Genomic DNA, 19,729 nt, shown 5'->3' with positions numbered 1-19,729 from the left:
GAACACACACAGTTAAATAACAATGTCAAACGCTGCGATAAATAGAGAGACTTATTGGACGAGCGTGTGTTACTGTAACACAGCATCTGTTGATGGAAGCCAGGGCTGTCTGGACTGGTTCTGATAGCGGCGTGGGCGTGGGTGCGGCTTAGCAGAGGGAAACGTTCACACTGTTTGTTCACCAGAGAGTTTCTGAGCCCGCTCTGAGGGGAGGGGCGGGGCGCGTCCCTCAGTCCTGCAGCAGCGTCTCCCTCCAGTTGAAGCTGTGATTGGGCCCGTGCGTCAGAGGCAGGATGGGCGGGTCCACGAGCTGCCACACCCCCGTCTCCCCCATCTCCTCACACGCACAGAAACCCAGGTAGGGAATCTACAATGTCACAAAGCAGAGAAGGCGCCGAAACGTCAATCAAGACACACTAGTGTCAGTAAGAAAGAGCCTGTGAGGTTAGACAGAGGCAGAATGACTTGACTGAGACCCTGTTTTGACTTGGTTTTAAAATGCCTTTTGGATGATCAGATCACAAGTGGACAGCGCTAAATACAAGTGTGAACGGCCACCAAAACACACTGTGAAACGTTTACTCAAGCCGCTTGCTGAGGTGGTCTGGGGCGCATTTGAAAACATATCTTTAGTAGTCTAAACGCTAATGCGTTCTGATGCGTCCCCGACAAAGACGTAACAGGAAAACACGTCATCAGCAGGAGAATATTTCTTCTTTTTCACCTTATCCTGCGCTTTTGAAAGTTGCAAATGACTTTGTCCTATCAATAGAAACAGTTCAAATAGTCCCATCATGTACATTCATTCTTCAAACATCTTCAGTTGCTTTCATGCACACTTTATTTTTATTTATAAAAAAAAGAAATCTGATCGAAGTCAAACCGACTGATTATTGATTTGTTTACATGGAATAGGTGTTTGACACGCACGTAGGCAGGAGTGAGTTAGTTACTATAGTTACTTACAGTATATGAACACAAGTGTTCAGCTGGACACATTTGGAGACGCATGACAGACAGGTGTAAACGGCGATGTGTCTCACTGTCCACTTGTGATCTCATCGTCCAAAACGCATTCTAAAACCAAGTCTAAACAGGGTCTGAGAGACAGAGCAAGATTCCAACGAGAGAAACGAGAGAGGAGGAGGCAAGAAAAGGAACAGAGAGTAATCATCTCTGGAAAGACATGTGGGGAGCAGGCTGACCTTCCGGACCACTTGTACAAAGTCCTTGGAGTTCTGTGGGCTGAGGCCCTGCATCTGGCGCGTACAGGCCTCCAGGGAGGAAGCATGGGCCACGATCAGGACCGTGTTTCCTGTGTGAGCGAGAGAAGGAGCGGCCAGAGCCGAGCATACCACAGATACCATGACTTACAGTACAGGCAGACACACACCCCATCTCACTCAAATCAGTATGCAGCAGCAGTGAGTTACATCTATGGCTTCCTCTCTCTCATACTCAGACACACACACAGGCGCACGCACACACACACTCTATATATATACACGCACACACATGCACAGTATATATATATATATACACACACATACACACACACACACACACACACACACACACACACACACACACACAGACTTGAACTTACCTAGGTTCTTACACTCGGACACAATCTCCCGGGTCACCTGGAAGCTTCGGCTGATGTAGGTTTCGTAGGACTCCGACACGCCCAACTTACTGATGGGAATATGAGGTCTGAGGGGAAGCCAGGAAACAGTGACTTAGTTCGTTGAGCACTAGTCTGACTCAACGGATGTAGGTTTTGGGGATAATGTCATTATGACAATGCCTTGTCATGACAATGCCTTGTCATTCGTTTTCTATTACCCAATCAGTGGCGCCGATTCGTGTGGTCGGCCAATCGGTGATGATGGGAGATTATCCCAGACAACAACAACAACAACCTACCAACCACTCTGCCAAAATGACTGTGATTGTGACTGTGATTCAAAGAGATACGAGTTTTAAGAGTCCAACCAGACCTTTCTCCAGCGCTGGAGCGAAGTGTGTCACCCATATGACCAGCATAGAGTTCAGTGTTCTTATCACTAGCAGACCTGTTGCTAGGGCTCAGTCTTAGGGAGGGCATATGAACTGCATTAGGGGGCACAATTATTATTAAATATTTTTGATAATATATGCTATTGTATTTGTGCAGCACTGACACATACTAATTACACTGAGCTCTCTCATTCTGCCTGTGACAGTAAAGTTGAAGGCGGCGTTTCTGAGTGTTGAATCTTCTCATCAAAATGTCCTTCCATTCGTCATTGAACTTATGAGTAGATCCTTTTCAAAGGCAAGCTGAATACACTGAGCCTTGTGTTTGAGCAACATACTGTGCTGATGGTCAGAGAAAACATTTCTAAGTGCTGAAAAGGAGTTTTAACATATTGCTGCAGATGTCCTCCAAGTTAGGGCAAGGGTAGACCTATAAGCTGTGATGACAGTCATCATTGCCTGGAGTGCAGCTCAGCTCGACTCCCAACTGAAATTGCACATACGCTAACCGCTACATTGGCGTGAATCACTTTTTCAGTACAGCGGCCACCTCCAGCTAGAGATAGGCTATTGCTCACATAGCAGAATGCAGTTGAGAGCTCATTGAGGCCTTATGTCCCATTAGGGATGAAGAGGAGTAAGGTCGCGTTCACTCCAGCCTTGTTGAGGCTGGTGCGGACCAAACAACCACTCTCTGGTCCGCTGGACGAGGTGGTCTCGGTCCGCTATCAAGTGAACTCTGGTGTGGTCCATTTCTGGTGTGAACACCAATCAAAGCAATCACGGGAAGCGTACCATTTTACGGGTTAAAAAAAAAGGTAGGCCTTTTCTAGTGTAGCCTACCTGTCTTTGCGCAGACAAGACAGCACTTGTATTCCAACGTGTATTCCGTGAAAATGCAGGGGAGAAACGCCATGAAGTCAGATGTAGGGCTGATTTCGATTGATGGACAGGTCATTGTTTGATGAACCAAGTCCCACAATGTCTAGCCTACATTACAAGTTGAAAATAGGCTATATATTGGCATTATAATCATTTTGGCATTATAATCATTTTATGTTGTTGGCTACATTTTGCAATTTGGGAGTAAAGAGCGCATTTGCCATGCCATTACGTAGGATGTTATAATTTGGATTATTATTATAGTCCACAATAAAGATGATTATGATTATGATCAAATTGTGTAATAACAGTGCATGCAATTTAATTTATTTAAATCATTGGGATACCCTTCATGTCCAAGGTAGACTGGTGCAAACTTGAAGAGTGGAAGCGGCCTACTGGGAAGCAGGCGTAGGCCTACATAAATACATTTCTCTTCCAAATTAAGTTTATGCATGTGCAAAACATCTCTTTGTGCGCTCAAAATATCCCTTCACGGGCACAGAATTTTAGCACAAAAATAACGCCATAAATAGCCATAAATTCCTGACAGTGCTCCATGATGTGGGCTACCATAAGGCTATGATATCCAGGCAGAAATTGCGCAAATTGTCTTTTCACCCACCAATTGTATGTTTCTCTAATTTAATGTTTTCATTTATAAGGTATATACAGTAAGTATTTTTAATTTAACAGAAAAATATGATAATTAATGCAAACCTATTAATAAATGAATTAACTATGGGCGTCAGTGGGGGGGCACTAGCACTTTTGGGAGTGGGCCAGGCCCCCTAAGGACCACCCATAGTGACGGCCATGATCCCTCATCTGTAGCTACCTGTAGGTTGTGTCTACCTGTAGGTTGTGTCCACACTCAGGTTAGCAGCAGCTAAGTCAGTCGGAGGGATCCAGGCTGGGAGAGCCGTGCCTGACACCCACTTAGTCCACTCAAACAGGCCCGGCTCCACACGGATCTTAGTCTTTCCCTCCTGCTGGAGACCTGGAACACGGTGGATGGGGAGGGGGGGCGTTATGGACTGAATTAGTGATACACTCTAACATATGCTACAGTTATAACCTGAGGTTGTTCTAACTCTAGGAGAAGAGCTGCAGGTAATGGTGGTAGCGATGGTGGTGGATGATGGTGATGATGGCGGTAGAGGTAGTGATGATGGTAGTAGTAGTAGAACTTAATTTGTCCCGTAACGGTAGTGGGTGATGGTGATGGTGGTGGAGAGTGATGGCGGTGAGGTCGTACCTCGGAGGATGTTGTGGGCCGTCTGGACACAGCGCAGCGACGGAGAGCAGTACACAAAGTCTATGACTGCGTGACTCTCAAACAGGGCCTCGCCTGTCAGGAAACATACAGTACATCACACAGGCTGAATATACCATCCCGTAACTAATATAACCTGGACATTGTACCTGGGTACCACCTACCCACGAGGCGGGCCTGGGTGGAGCCAAACACTGTGATTGGGCAGTCTTTGTCATAGTCCCGGTACCCTCCGCTCCTGGCTGGCAAGCTCAATGGCATGTTGAGATTGGAGCGGATATATCGACCTACACACACACACAGACACACACACACACACACACACACACACACACACACACACACACACACACACACACACACACACACACACACACACACACACACACACACACACACACACACACACACACGAAACCCAGGCAGGGGGACATGTTGTTAACTCAAAGAAGCACAGTGAGCATCAAATCCACCAATGAAGCTGTATCTACTCCTCCATGCCTTCCCTCCCTCTCCCTCTAACCTTTGGCATCAAAGCACTGAGTGATCCAGTGTTTCCCAAACACCACATCCATCCTCTCCCCATGGCGACACACAAACAGGCTGCTCTTGGGCAGACAAGACTGACTGCTGGGTCTCAGCACCTGAGGGATCAGCCAAACCGGTTTTACATTTAAAATACAGCAGATTATATTTCAAAATACTGCACATTATATTTCAAAATACAGTACATTTTCCCCTCAACTAACTAAGGGTGACATCGTCACCCTTAGCAACGCGTAAGGTATTGAAATATACTGAGTACACATGCGTGCACACACACACACACATATACACACACACACACACACACACACACACACATATATACACACACATACAGATTCTGGTTGCATTGGCCCTCATCTCTTTGACAGTGTGTGAAACAGGATGTCACTGTGTGCAATTTCCAAGTCAAAAATGCACGTTGCCTGACAATAGCTCATTGCCACATCTGCCACCTGTAGAATTCCAATATTGTTCAGAATGAGCTGATCAACCAATCCATTTGAAATATGATTTACGGGACCCCTACTATCTATCACAAGCCTACCTGGACAGGGGGACAGAGAAAATTCAGGCTGAGTGGATCTCCAGGGTCGTCAAGGAGACGGCCATCCAACTGTCCATCAAATAAGAGCCCGCCCACCGCGGCGCCGGTGTTGGATGGCGAGGCACAGCTGAGAAACGAGTGAGACCTGGGGAAAGCAACACAGATATAAAACGGGCCGCGATGAAGCAGCAACATTACCTGTCTTGCCATAGTATCAGGGGCAGATCACAATGACCCCGTCAACTTTTACTACCAAAACGGTACTGACAGTCGAGGACGACGAGGCTTCCCTTCCCTCCTTACCCGTGGAACACCCAGGTGTCACACTCGTCCGCCCGGCTGACGTAGTTCTCGGGCAGGAGGCCGGACAGCCCCGTGCCCAGCGACGTGCCATAGACCCATCCCTCGCTGGCACTGCTCTGCTCCCCGGACGACATGAACATGAAGTCCCCCGGCACCAGCTCCAGCTCGTCCTCGTTCTGAGGCATGTAGGGGTACATGACACGCAGCGTCTGGGTTGGTGGGGGGGGGGGGGGGGGGGGGTCAGGTCACAGGTCAAATGGCCAGAGGTGGACAACCAGAATGCCAGCCAGCAAAGATAATGTGGCCCCATTGACCTCGACGGAAGACGAGGGGGTGACGACGTACCTCGTGATTGGCGAATCGTATGTCCCGAGAGAAGAGCACGGCTAGCCAATCGCAGCCCAGGGAGATGTCCACGCCCTTGGCCAACTTCTCCAGCGCGGCCAGGTGGTTGGTCTGGAAGTGGTAGGCCAGGGTGACATGGAGCTGCTTCTTATGGGGTTCCACGTGGACATCTGAGCAAATAGGGGGCACACCATCATCCAGAGGTTTAAGCTGGCTTCACATACAACAGCCGAGACAGTTTTATAAGCAGTTAGATTCGATTGTTTGGTGAGACTGCCGATATGGAACGTTGAAAGTTTAAAAAATGTCACATTTCAAGATTCAACCCGTTGAATCTTGAAAGACAAGACAGGCTTTTTAAAAACCAGTGTCTTGGCCGTTGTGCGTTGTGTGCCGTCTGCTGCAGAACTTACCGGCTTTAGCTGCGGCCTCGGTGGCGAAGTCCGCGGCGAAGCTCTTGAGCACCTCCGCGATCTGCTCCTCCACGAAGAGGCCGATGAAGTTGGAGGAGGTGTAGAGCTCCAGGGGGAGCGGCGTGGGGAAGCGGCCCCGCCACTGGGCCACCGTGGCCTGGAGGGCCTCGCACAGCGCCTCCACCTTCCCGTCCGCACACTGACCACACACCGCGGGACACGGGACAGAGCGCGTCACTCGCGGCATCGTCAGCATAAACACAGGCACCGAGACACGGCAAACCGATTTGACCGCTGCTCGTATGACCTCTGACCCTCGGAGTTATTAAGAAAGGGGAGGTCAGAGATGCATTGTAATTGTAACCCAAATACTGTGACACTGGTCAGAGTGCTATCCTTGAGCACACGTGCGCATGTGCACACACATTACATCACAGTCATTTAGCAGACACTTTTATCCAAAGCGACTTACAATAATTGCATTTAACGTTTAACTACTCACCAGAACTCACAAGTGCATCTCCTTTCTAAACAAGTGACTAAGAGCATAATCTAGTCTAGTGCTAAAGCCAAAGTGTAAGAGTGCTGAAGCCAAAGTGCATGAGTAGGCCCTACACACACACACGCACACACACAAACACTCACCATGAAGAACTGGCAGAGGGTGATGTGGGGGAAGATGTTGTGGGCCTTGTTCTTGCCGCAGGTAACCCGACTCTGCTGCCAGAAGTGTGAGAGCTGGTGGAGCAGTGGTCCACTGGGGCGCAGGTACAACACGTACTCCCTGGGCAGGGGGTCGTCCAGGAAGGGGTCGTCCACATGGGAGAACAGCCTGGGCCAGGGCGAGGCATGCGGGGGGGGGCAGTTACAGAAGCGCACATGGAACTGGTGGGTGTTCTTTCTCAGCGTGAGTCATGTCTTTATAGCTTGTGCGTCACTGTCAAAACAGTAGGCTTGACCCTGGTTTCCATTCATTGGCGTCAATGTTTAAATATCTGTGAGTGTGTGTGCACTGTGTATGATTGGTTTTGGGGACAAGGGCATTCAATACTATTTCCAGCAGGTGGCAGCAGCGATGGAGCAAAGAGTGTAGAGACAGTTCACATCTGGACCAGGCCTTTAATGACCACCATTAGTTCAGACCAGGCATCTCACTATTCACCTATATAAATAACTGTGTGTATGTGCATTTTTGTAAGTGTGCTTTTGTGTTCGTCTGTGTGTGTGTGTGGGTGGGGGGGGGTTCGTCTGTTTCTTTTATGAGTTTGTGTGTGTGTGTGTGTGTGTGTGTGTGCGCGTGTGTTTGTCTTAACTCACCAATCACAGGCTGCCTGGACATTCCTGCCTCCTGTGGACACCAGAGCTTTTAGACTGCAGAGAGAGAGAGAGAGAGAGAGAGAGAGAAAGGAAAAGGAAAGAGAGCGGGAGAGAGATCAACGTGCTATAGTCACAAGATCAATTGTCTCTCTTCCAGCAGATGTTTATTGGAACTTAGCTGAGTGTTTAAGAGTTATGTGATTCACATCACAGTGAAGATCAGTAGCCATCTGTGGTCTAACTGTGTACAGCATGAGGCTTCACGCCTCAGAGCTTTATAACAAAGCACAACCACGCGCTCTAAAGGAGAAATTCACTTCTACCTTTTGGTTCACTTTGAAAACATTCAAATGAGGCAGCTGGCTGAAACCAAGAGCTTGAAGTTAAATATTACCCAATCAGTTTGGTATCATTTTGTTCACACACAATATGGCACAGACAGCAGCATCCTCATCACACATGCCTGAGCACACGCTAGTGTGGGGGAGGGGACATCACACTCTGGTTGTCATACATTTCAGAATGGAAGCACAGAGCTGACACAGTGTAGTTACTCTAACATGTTAATACGGTACACAAGTAAGAAAACAAACCATAGTCAAACTGGGGTGAAAAAGAAACTTGGAACTGTGCAACACTGAACAATGTTCTCCAAAGACACAAGACGGTGTCACGGAGAGGATAACATTTTTGGAGACAGTATGCTAAAGCCTCAAGATTGCAAAAAGATCATCCACACTCCTGTCACAGAGAGGTGCTATGTAAACTCTGACCATCAAATGATATCTCTCCAGGGGGGCGTGGGCGACACCTCCTCCCACTATCTGACACAGTCTGTAACAGTCAGAAGAGGAGCTGTCTGGTCAGGAGTGACACGCGCAGCAGGTGACATCTGACTCTCCGTTGACTTCTGAATCATACGTTTCGGGGAGGAAAAAATGCAAATGCTTGGAATCAGATGAACCCGGATAAACTGTAATTAGGAAAGCGGAAAGATTTTCTTGTTATACTTAACTTTAACCGCTTCATAAACAGGAAGTCATAGGAACGTTCCGATCCGTACATAACGTAACCTATGTACCGCATCTCAAAAGCCACCGTTCTAATTGTGTAATTTTCCAGGCAACAGCTCATATCCTGGGGCTTTTTTTTCCGAGTAAGGTGAAGAGCTGATTATATTACAGTTAATGAGAGCTCAGAATCTAATTAGTAGGTTATCTTTTTATAAAACCTCAGTTCATTGAGTCTCCGTGGGGATGGGCTGCTCTGCTGATCACATTTTTTTTATCCTTTATTTACACAGGTTGGTCTCATTGAGATTTGCATCTCTTTTTCAAGAGACACCTGTCCAGGGGTAACATGACATCAAATAAATTAATAAACAATGGACAAAAACTGCACTGACCACTGCAATACCTTTTAGCTACATTACAGTAATTTAACAGACACTTTTATCCAAAACTACATGCCAACCCCCTGCCCACCAGCGACAGAACTATCAACGATAGTTTCCACTCGTAGACTATGGCGTGAGGTCTGCCAACCTGTAGTCTGACTCACTACATGTAGGTTTTGGGGACAAGTCTTATAATTTGTTTATTACTGCCCAATCACTGGCGACGGAAGATTTTCCCAGCCCAATCAGATTCACTCCAGACTATGCGAAACAACAATGACCTAGCAACCACTCTGCCCAAGACGATTGTGATTGGTTTAAGAAATGCTGCGTTTCCCCCCTCATCTCCGAATGGTAATGAGTTAAGCCAGCCCTTTCCTCAGCACTGGCACAGCGTAAACGAAGAGTGGAGATAGGTCTGGCTATGCGAGACTAGCCAATCTGTGGAACATGGGTCACCATCTGTGAGTGTGGTCTGAAGAGCGCAGAGCCACTGTATGGCTACGTATATCTCTTTCCTGAGTGAGAAAATAACATTGAATTGTAGTAGTGCCACTCTGGTGTACAAAATCAACAAGCTATTTATAACCCTGCCCTACAGAGAGGGACCTAGATCCTGCCCCCCCCCCCCCCCCCAACCCCTGGGGCAGTGTGCCCTGCCAACTATAAGCATGCTGGGATGGGAAAGCCCTGGTTACGGCAACACCAGATGGCTCACCCAGTTCCACACAATATACAGACCTAGAGAAATAAGGAATGAGACACCTGGAGTTTGGGCATACATGAAGCTACATGCGCACTTACTCACACACACACACGCGCACACACGCACACACACACACACGTACACACACACGTACATATGCACACACACACACAGATCCCATCAGGTTATTTATCCAGGAGGGCAACTAGATCAGAGGATTTCCTGTTTCTACAGGCATGATGGAATTAAAGCTGTCCAGATGTGACACTCTCAGCTACAGTAGGAGTAGGGCTGGGTACTGGCAAGGACCTCTTGATACGCTACGTATCATGATACATGGGCCATGATACGATTGTATTAAGATACATTGCGATGTGAAACAATACAATTCATAGATATGTATTGCGATACACTGCGATACTCTACAGCTGAAATACAGCTGAAAATACAATTCCATCACCCGCTCCCTGGAGGTGATCCTGAGGGCAGAGGGAATGTAAGAACATTTTAAATCCATTTAAAACATGAATAATGTATCTATGACTGAATTCTATCCTTTTTTTATGTATCAATGCAGTATTGAGGAAAATCGATACAGTACCACAGAAAACAAATATTGTGATGTGTTGCTGTATCGATTTTATTGCCCAGCCCTAAGTAGGAGTACTGCCTGAACATCAGAATGTCAGAATGTGGTATCAAACCATCAGATAATCTCCATTGTTTGAACACTGGTCTGTTTGTCTTCTGTCCCTCACTTCCCTCATGTGAGAGTATGCCTGACAAAGACCTGCTTGGTGGAAACACCGCATGTGAACAAAACCACATGGAGCATATTCTGCTGTGTGGGTATTTATGCATTTCCTATTTCTGTCTGGATTTCAACTCTAGTATTCTATACCCCCCACCCCCCTACACACACACACACACACACACACAGTATATTGCACAACATTAAAATGCCAATTTAATTTGTATATTCTTCATAAGGTGAAGATACTGAGCTCCAATGAATTATAACATGCAGCATACTGCATTGCGGTCAAGTGTAGACAAACACACTGTGCTCACACCGTCCATAAGCTCCACACCTGTAGCTCTGTCAGTGTGCAGTATCAACTCCCCTACAGGCTGTAGCTCTGTCAGCGTGCAGTATCAACTCCCCTACAGGCTGTAGCTCTGTCAGCGTGCAGTATCAACTCCCCTACAGGCAGTCAGCGTGCAGTATCAACTCCCCTACAGGCTGCCCAGGTCTCCAGGGTTACTGTGATTCTAACCCGCGCCCCTCCACTCCAGTCCAGGCAGGAACTGAATGATTTATTTATAAACTGCATTTCCTGTTCAAGGCTACTGAGGGACGAAAAGGTTGGAGAGAAGTCTCACAGCGTGCGATTGGATAATGACTGTGTGTGTTGTAGCCAATGGAGAAGTGTGTATAATATGTTCTATACGTTTAATACCTCCCTGTTTTGTTAAATAAAATGAAATACATGACAGCGTGGGATACATGTGGCTAATAAATTTGATAGCAATCCTAGTTTGATTAACAACACAGATATTGGCTGGAATTTAACCACATCCGCCTACATTTACCATTATTAGTTAAAATACATGTATAGGGAGAGGAAGAGAGAGTAGAGAGAGCGACAGAGATAAAGAAAGAGACTGTGAGAGAGACATGGGAAGAAAGAGCTGTGTGTACCCGATGGCCCCTCCCTCCTGCGTCAGCTCTATGGGAAATCCACACTTCCTGTTTACAAGCTGACACCAAGCGTACATCGCTGACCACTTATCACACCATGGAGAAAGCCCTCCGAGTCATCACCAGCACACTGAACTGGAGCTCCTGGAAACACCCCCAGCCAGGGCCCTCCAGGCAGGTCTATCAACAGAGGACGCGCCCCTCCCTTCATCTGGCTCTGGCCCACAGTCCTCATGGGCTCTCCGTGGATCTGGTGCACCAGGACTGGAGCCCCTGAACACAGGAGAGAGAAAGAAGGCTTCCTTCTTCTCAACTTCAGGGGCCTTTTTTCGACAGCTGCTATTTTGTTCCCGTTGGCTGACCTCTGAGAGCAGATTATGCTGAAAAAGGTTAATTAGAACACAGGGCCGTGTGTTCAGAGTGGCAGCGGGCGCACAGTCTCCACCCCCGATCAGCCCCCCGATCACCCCCCAAATGAGACAGAGTCCAGATGCCACCTCCGCATCTGACTACGCGGGATCGAACCCTAGAGAATAGAATCATCAGATCCAGTGGCACACCTTGCTCCAATGTACAGAGGTGTGTGGGAAAGAGGAGAGAGAGACGACAGGAGAGAGAGAGAGAGCCAGGGCAGAGACAAAGGGAAGGAAATGAAAGACAAGCTAGCGATTACACCACGCACAAAGCCTCTCATTGTGTAAGAATATGATTTGAAACAAAAGGCTCAGTCACTAATTGGTTCTGTAAGACATCTCTGTCATCCGGTCATTGTGCACTAATTACGAGCTTTCAACGAGAGGCCTTCTCTTAGCAGCCAGTGTCACAGTGTCCCCATTCAGTGGTATCTCTCTTCAAGAACTCAACAGTACTGTATGAGCCTCTTCACCTCTGTTCCTCACACACTCACTTCATTATTTTCCGAGAGATGAGATTGTGTGACACACAGGCAGAAAAGGTGCATGCACAGCTAGGCAGAGGGTGACACCATTCAATTTAACGGAGAAGTTTGAGACAGAGGGTGAGAGACAGACGGTGAGTGGACCCAATGACAGACTGTCAGTCTGAAGTGAAAAATGTTTAAATATGCATTTTAAAATACTCATAGACATGGTTGTGGACGTTTGGCGCTGGATCATAAACATTTTTGACGATGACACATAAAGCAAAGTTCCACAATCAACTGAGCTGATATGGTCATAACCTACAGGGTAGAATCGTGCTAAAGGCCTGTTGATGAGGCCTCCACAACCACCTGATTAGTCCACAACCACCTGATTAGTCCACAACCACCTGATTAATCCACAACCACCTGATGAGTCATACCTGCCTATGAACAGTGAGGTTAAAAACACTATTATAAAGGTGGTGGAATGTAATGGGGAGAAATGATATGAATGTCATACGCAGGTGACAAATACTGTAGCCCTGAAATGTAAATGACTAAACATGCTCACCGCCAAGTATTAGTGTCTACGGATATTTAGTGAGTCAAACCCAATGAATAATTAACAATTACTTGTGAGGCAGATGAAAGGAAATTATTTAAGGGTGCATGAACCTGAGGACATTTCACAAAGATGGCAAAAGTGACGTAAAGGGGTCTGACTCACAAAGCACCCGCCCAATGCAATACGGGACATCCTCCCTGGTTAACTTATTTTAATAGCAGGCTAGTAGCACCATGCAAGACTGGAAGGCACTGCAGGGAGTGGTACAGTCAGCAGAACATACTGTATCAAAGGGGAGACTCTCCCACATCTCCAGGACATCTACACAAGGTGGAAAAGGACCAGGGCCAGGAGAACCCTCATGGATCCCAGTCACCCGGACGACAGCCTCTTCTCTCTGCTCAGGTCAGGGAGGAGGTACCGCGTACTCAAACCAACTCAGAGAGGCTCAGAAGGAGCTCCGTCCCTCAGACCATCAGGATCCTGAATGAAGAGACGGCCTGTTGAAACTCTGGACTGAGTAGCTACACTCACCTTATATTTATACTCGGTAGAATATACACATCTACATTTTGTGCTTGTGAATATACATATCAATAGACTATAGATAAATTACCATACTTCCTTCAGATCCATAGGTACTCTATTTAACCCAACTGCACAACTTCACTCCCCCAGCATCCCATTCCTTTCATGTATATATGTAAGTACTGTATATACATAACATTACAGTAATTTAGTAGACACATTTATCCAAAGCAACTAACAATAATTGCATTTAATGTAGGAATGTAATGTACTACTACTTGCCAGAACTCACAAGTGCATATCCTTTCTAAAACAAGTGACTAAGAGCATAATCTAGTACTGAAGACAAAGTGCAAGAATAGCAAACTAAAAACACAATAGGTGCTTAAGAGTACTTCTTGAAGAAGTCTAGAGACTGTCTGAATCTGAGCCTCCACCATCATAGTCTAGAGACTTTCTATATCTGAACCTCCACCATCATAGTCTAGAGACTGTCTGTATCTGAACCTCCACCATCATAGTCTAGAGACTGTCTGTATCTGAACCTCCACCATCATAGTCTAGAGACTGTCTGTATCTGAACCTCCACCATCATAGTCTAGAGACTGTCTATATCTGAACCTCCACCATCATAGTCTAGAGACTGTCTGTATCTGAACCTCAGCCATCATAGTCTAGAGACTGTCTATATCTGAACCTCCACCATCATAGTCTAGAGACTGTCTGTATCTGAACCTCCACCATCATAGTCTAGAGACTGTCTGTATCTGAACCTCAGCCATCATAGTCTAGAGACTGTCTGTATCTGAACCTCCACCATCATAGTCTAGAGCAGCCTTTCTCAAACTATGGGCCGCGGACCGGCACCGGGCCGCAGAGGAATCCCTGCTGGGCCGTGACACACCCCCCAAAATAAAAGAACTGTATATTCAATCAAAATAACTGTATTCAATTCAATGCTGTTGATCCGTTTTAGCTGTATGTGCAAAAGACTCCAATGCCGAGACAGACAACTCAGCCAACAGAGACAGACAGCAGACAGATAGACAGACAACAGAGACACAGACATGAGGTGGTGCAAACAAGACAGATACACATTTAAATGTTAATGTTATATTAAAATGGGGCTGTATTATAAAGCGTTACCAAATGTTTTCAATAAAATACATTGAATGAAAAAAATGTATTTCTTTCCCCAAAACATTATGTAAGTGGTCCGCAGAGGTTGAGGGCCATGGATTACTGGGCCCTGGGACAAAAATGTTTGAGAGAGGCTGGTCTAGAGGGTCTGTATCTGAACCAAAACAGTGCTGTGTTTTTCTCCCAGGAAGTCTTTGTTCAATACACCATTTTGAATTCCTTATTGAACTCCTATGAAGACAGACAACATGCCACATCAATCCTGCCATCTGTTAGTTCATGTTCAGCTATCTAGCAATGTGGTAAACATACTTATGTCCCCTGAGAAGCAACTTGAAAGCTTTTTGGATCAGCAAAACACCAAACATGAAAAAGCTAAGATAGAAAGAAATAATGTATGTAAAATGTTAACCTAAACATTATATACATCTGCATATTTGAAGCATTTACACAATTCCAAAGGAATTATAATATAGTTCATATGTGATCTGAAGATGGATAGAAATGCACCATTATATGTACATTATGTTGTACTGTATACTAGTCACAGAAAGGCTTGGACAACACTAACACCCTCTCTTAATTTAAGCACATATGGGTTCTCTGAAAAGGTCAAAACCACTTCCTGAAATAGGCCACTTCCTCTTGGCGGAAACAATTCTGAACAGAAGTTTACATAGAGTAGAACATACAAGCAAAATAAAAAAAAATAAAAAAATTATATTAACTTGCATTGAGTTAAAGGTCTGTGTTAATTCTGGAATGGAAACTGGAGCAACTCTAAAAATCTGAATCTTGAATTCACTTACTGTAACAGTACTGTACAATCCTTACCACATCTGCATGAGCTGCATTATAGTGTTCAGTAACCACAGAAACAGTGACGGAAGTTGTGAGTTGTGCCTTTGAAGATCGTCTTTGTTAGAAGATACAGAACAGGGATTACAGTAACAGACTGCGAAGAAACAGTTCCCCAGAAAACACTAATTTGCAATGCACAGCACACATGCACAGTGAGAAAGAGTGGCACGTCATGAAAACAGATAGCACAGTAAACTATCACACTACCCATAACGTCTGCTATATGGGCTCACTCAGCCAATCTGGCAACAGGTTTGGCAATGGTCCATCACCATTCATAACCAATTCACAGCAGCCTAGAGAAGTACAGTACAGTATCAACACAAGCAGCAGCCGTACGCCAATGAGAAAACAACAGAAAAGGACATGGATGAGAAGCTCCAAGGGAAGGATAGCGCCCTATGGTTGTGTCATCAAAGGGCCAAATGTAATCAGGCAGTGTAATTAAACGCCTATTACTCCCCGGCTATTCTAAAAGCCATCTGCAATATGGCGCTTGCTCAGGCCTGCCAGAGCCCACAGGCTCCCCGTGTGGAATTAGACGAGGGAGGGGTCTGACCATGCTGCACTGACACTTACTGTGGCAACCCAGACTGGGCAGATGGTTCTTCTATAAACACAAACACATACATACATACATACATACACACACACACACACACACACACACACACACACACACACACACACACACACACACACACACACACACACACACACCATCCTGTCTCAAACATACATACAAACAAACATGCAGACAAACGTGTGCGTGCATACACACACACACACACACACACACACACACACACACACATACACACTATCGTAAAATGCACACACTCACAAACAAGAGTGTGGTCCTGATCAGCAAAGTGTAACAGAGACTGTTAACATCCATGAGGACAAACATCACAAGCCCCAACTATCTGAGTTTTGGCAGTGTCATTCTGTGATCTTGTCTGTTGCCCAGTTACAAATCATTACTCTCAAACCATCTATGCTCATGAAGGATGCTAGTCACAAACAAATGTTTTATGTGCAAAACCATTAACAACTACTGTAGTTAACGCTTTTTTCTGTTGCCTCCTATGATTGGAAAGTTTGTTCACAATCTTTCTCTGGGTTGCATCATTATCGGGGAGAAACTAGTGAAAGATTGCTCTTAAACTGGAAAGGAATCTCAGCCTTTCCTTTGTATCACACCCCTAACCACTCTTGTCAGCCTTTTCTGTCTGTCTGACTCTTTCCTGCACACCTTAAAAAATATATAAATATATATATATACAGTATATATATCTTTAGGATATCAAGGAGTCCCAAAGTCCCATCTTTTATATTTTATATGAAACAACAATATTATGGTTTGTTTTGTTTCTTATTTATTTATTTATTTAAAATAAATAAATAAGAAAAAAACAAACCAAATGTGGAGAAGCAGTAAACTGACAACAGAGATATTGAAACATGAGCTGTATTTGGAGCTTCGGTCATTCTGATCACATTCCATCCTGACTTCCTCCAGGCGGGCGAGGAGAGGCGACCATCAGCGAGATCACTTCTGATTACGCTGGTCGATAGGTGGATGATTCAGCATGAACTCCTGCCATGAAACAGTGGGGTTGTGTGATTCATGGTTACCAATGGTTCAGCCTCCTCCACAATGAGGCTCTTGTCCCCCCCAGGGCTATGACAGGCACCACCAATGACACTGTGTCCCCGGAAAGCATTTGCATATTGTCATAAGTAGGTGAGGCTTGTGTGAGTGCAAGCATGTGTAAACTGTAGCAGGAAACAAGTTATCATGAAGCTGACCTTAGGTAGTGACTAAAAAAGCACTACTATGGAGACAAAACATGCCGTGGAAAGGTTAAGCTTACTAAGCTGACAGCTCTCATCATCAATGTTCAAAAAAGATATCCAGGTTTGTATCATTTCTAGATATGAATCATCTTCAAGGAATCTTCGGTGTGCAGTTGTTTGGTCACTTGTTCTTCCCATTTATTTTTTACTCAGCAAAACAGGATGACTAAACCATCTGTTCTGCTCACATCCGGTGAAGAGTTAGCCCACTTGGAACTAACTACTGTAGCAATGGAGCTGTGTTCTGTTCTGTAACCTCTGAGGATCCTTATCTGAAATGTTTCTCTTCTAATCACATCCCAGTGTCTGACTATTAGGTCATTTCAACTGAAATTACCAGGTTGCTCTTTTTCCACCACCCTGAATGTACTTTGGCTAATTTTAAAGGAGTGATTTGGTATTTCGCATCATAAGCCCTGTTATAGTGTTATGTACAATCATAATATATATTATACAATCATATACAACGGCCCATATACAAATTTTGACAGACCTTGCACTCTTAGGATATTAGTGCTCAGTGTTAGAGATATTGGTGCTGGACATACTGCTAGAGAACCATCAGCTAACCATATAATGGATCTCTCTCTGGGCATGACATGAGCAATGAGCACTAATATATCAAAAGTGCAAAGTCTGTCAACATTTTTAGATGGACCGTTTATATGATCGTAAATAACCTTAAAACAGGGCTTATGATGCTAAATTCCATACTCCTCTAACCCTGAGATGTCTTACTTAAGGAGCTCCTGCACTGTGGCTGGTTGCATGGGATTATAATGTGACAGCGGGCTAACTTTTGACCTAAGATTTTATTAGGTTTAAACAATTTATGGGCGTGTAAACCAGTTTGTAGAGTAAAAAAAAATCTTGCTTACTAATATGTGACATTTTGTCGTGAACACACACTGGTGAAAGGGACAGTGGGCTGCTGTAGGTCTGCATCAAGGAGATTTTACTTCTCGACCAAGGATATCAACTTGGCACGCGCGTATTAACATGATGACCTACGTCGCGCGAACAGTTGTCAGCAGCCTACAGCATATAGGCTACTGTAGAAGAAGCCTACTACCATGCACACTGCGGAGCGAGTAGGCCTAACATGTCTGTGAGTGGAGAAACTTTGACAACAGAAAGACATTTCTTTCGAATCTTACGATTTAGGCTGCTTTGATCGGCCTGTATTGTTTTTAGGCACATTTGAGCAGCTCATGCTTGCTTGAGATTATATGACATGGATTAGTGAAAATAAAATACTCACGCCCTGGTTTTAGGAAATCCCATGGAGAGCAGCACATCAAGATTGGACCCATGTTTGACAGTGCCCGTCCGGTTCTGCCGCTGTCTCCGCGGGGTGACTTTGGTGTACAGATCTTCTTTCGCTGCCATAACTCACCGTTCCATTGGAATCTCAGTATCTCGATCCACTTATTTTCAATAACACCAGAACGATAGAGGCAGCGGGTTATCAAAACTGATCATTTGTGTTTTAAGAATCCATTCGCATGCACGAACCTTTTTAGAGGATGATGGGGGACCAGTAATAAGCCTGGGGTTGTGCCTAAAACGTTACGAACACAAAATAAGCTAGGCTTCCTGGTGACAAGCACAGAAAAGTCACAACCATCGCAGAAGGGGGTCACCAATCGGAAGTCACTTTTGCTCTCTCACCACGACATCACCCCGAGCTACAATGGCCGAGATGGAAAATATGTCGCTTCCACAAGTCCGTTGCAGCCTAGACTACGTTAAGATAATTTCGACAGCACATATTTCTAGTCAAATGATTCGCTGTAACTGCGCTTTCTCTCCTCGCAATGTCTTATTTATGAATGGGTTTGAGTGAGCGAAGGTCTATCCTGTCAAAAGGTTGCAGCTCAATAGAACCGCCCCTTTCTTTAAAGAGGCAGTGATGGGCTTCAACAATGTAGGCTATCGTATCAATAAGAGTGTATGAATGAATGACTGTAGTGATAAAAGGTTTGATGATTAATGTGGAACAGAGCAGATGAGGTTATAAGAAAGGCAACCTGCCTGTTAAATTGCGCCTATATAAATCGCCCACACCTAAAAGCATTTAGAAAAGAGTTAATTCAAGCCTGAGATCTGAACATGCACCGTCACCAATACACACTTAAGAGACGACTGATAAACACAAAGAATGCGAGAATAATGGATCAATTATCTATAACAGCCTATAGGCCTACTTCCATTATGGCAAGAGAGAAAGTATTAATGCAATAACAATTTGAGCTCGCCACCATGTGGTAACATTCTGTCTGAAAACAGCAAAGGAGGACTCACACACCAAAAATATAACCAGACTCAAAGTCTTACAAAAATGTTTTAAGATTTAGTAGGGATCAATATCATTCTGCAACATTCAATAACATTGTCTGCCCAACCTTTAGGAATACCAACACAATAGTCTGATTTGTAA

General features: G+C 45.2%; 1 protein-coding gene across 1 annotated transcript; it reads right to left on the bottom strand.

Annotated features, from left to right (window-relative positions):
- Nucleotides 1-229: 229 nt before the first annotated feature.
- On the bottom strand, nt 230-18,678 carry LOC311318298 (ubiquitin-associated and SH3 domain-containing protein B-like; the record flags this gene model as incomplete). The annotated part of the gene is made up of 14 exons (XM_084449588.1): nt 230-367; nt 1,206-1,315; nt 1,607-1,713; nt 3,757-3,901; nt 4,160-4,252; nt 4,342-4,464; nt 4,701-4,821; nt 5,271-5,415; nt 5,574-5,782; nt 5,919-6,088; nt 6,332-6,530; nt 6,977-7,163; nt 7,649-7,702; nt 18,551-18,678. 14 exons carry the CDS (start codon nt 18,676-18,678, stop codon nt 230-232), a joined length of 1,929 nt encoding a protein of 642 aa, XP_084305714.1.
- Between the last annotated feature and the right edge of the window lie 1,051 nt (nt 18,679-19,729).

This window comes from Borostomias antarcticus (assembly GCF_949987555.1).
Source record: "Borostomias antarcticus genome assembly, chromosome: 15".
NCBI lineage: Eukaryota > Metazoa > Chordata > Actinopteri > Stomiiformes > Stomiidae > Borostomias > Borostomias antarcticus.
The sequence above is the reverse complement of the archived record's forward strand: the minus strand, read 5'-3'. Positions and strand labels throughout refer to the sequence as shown.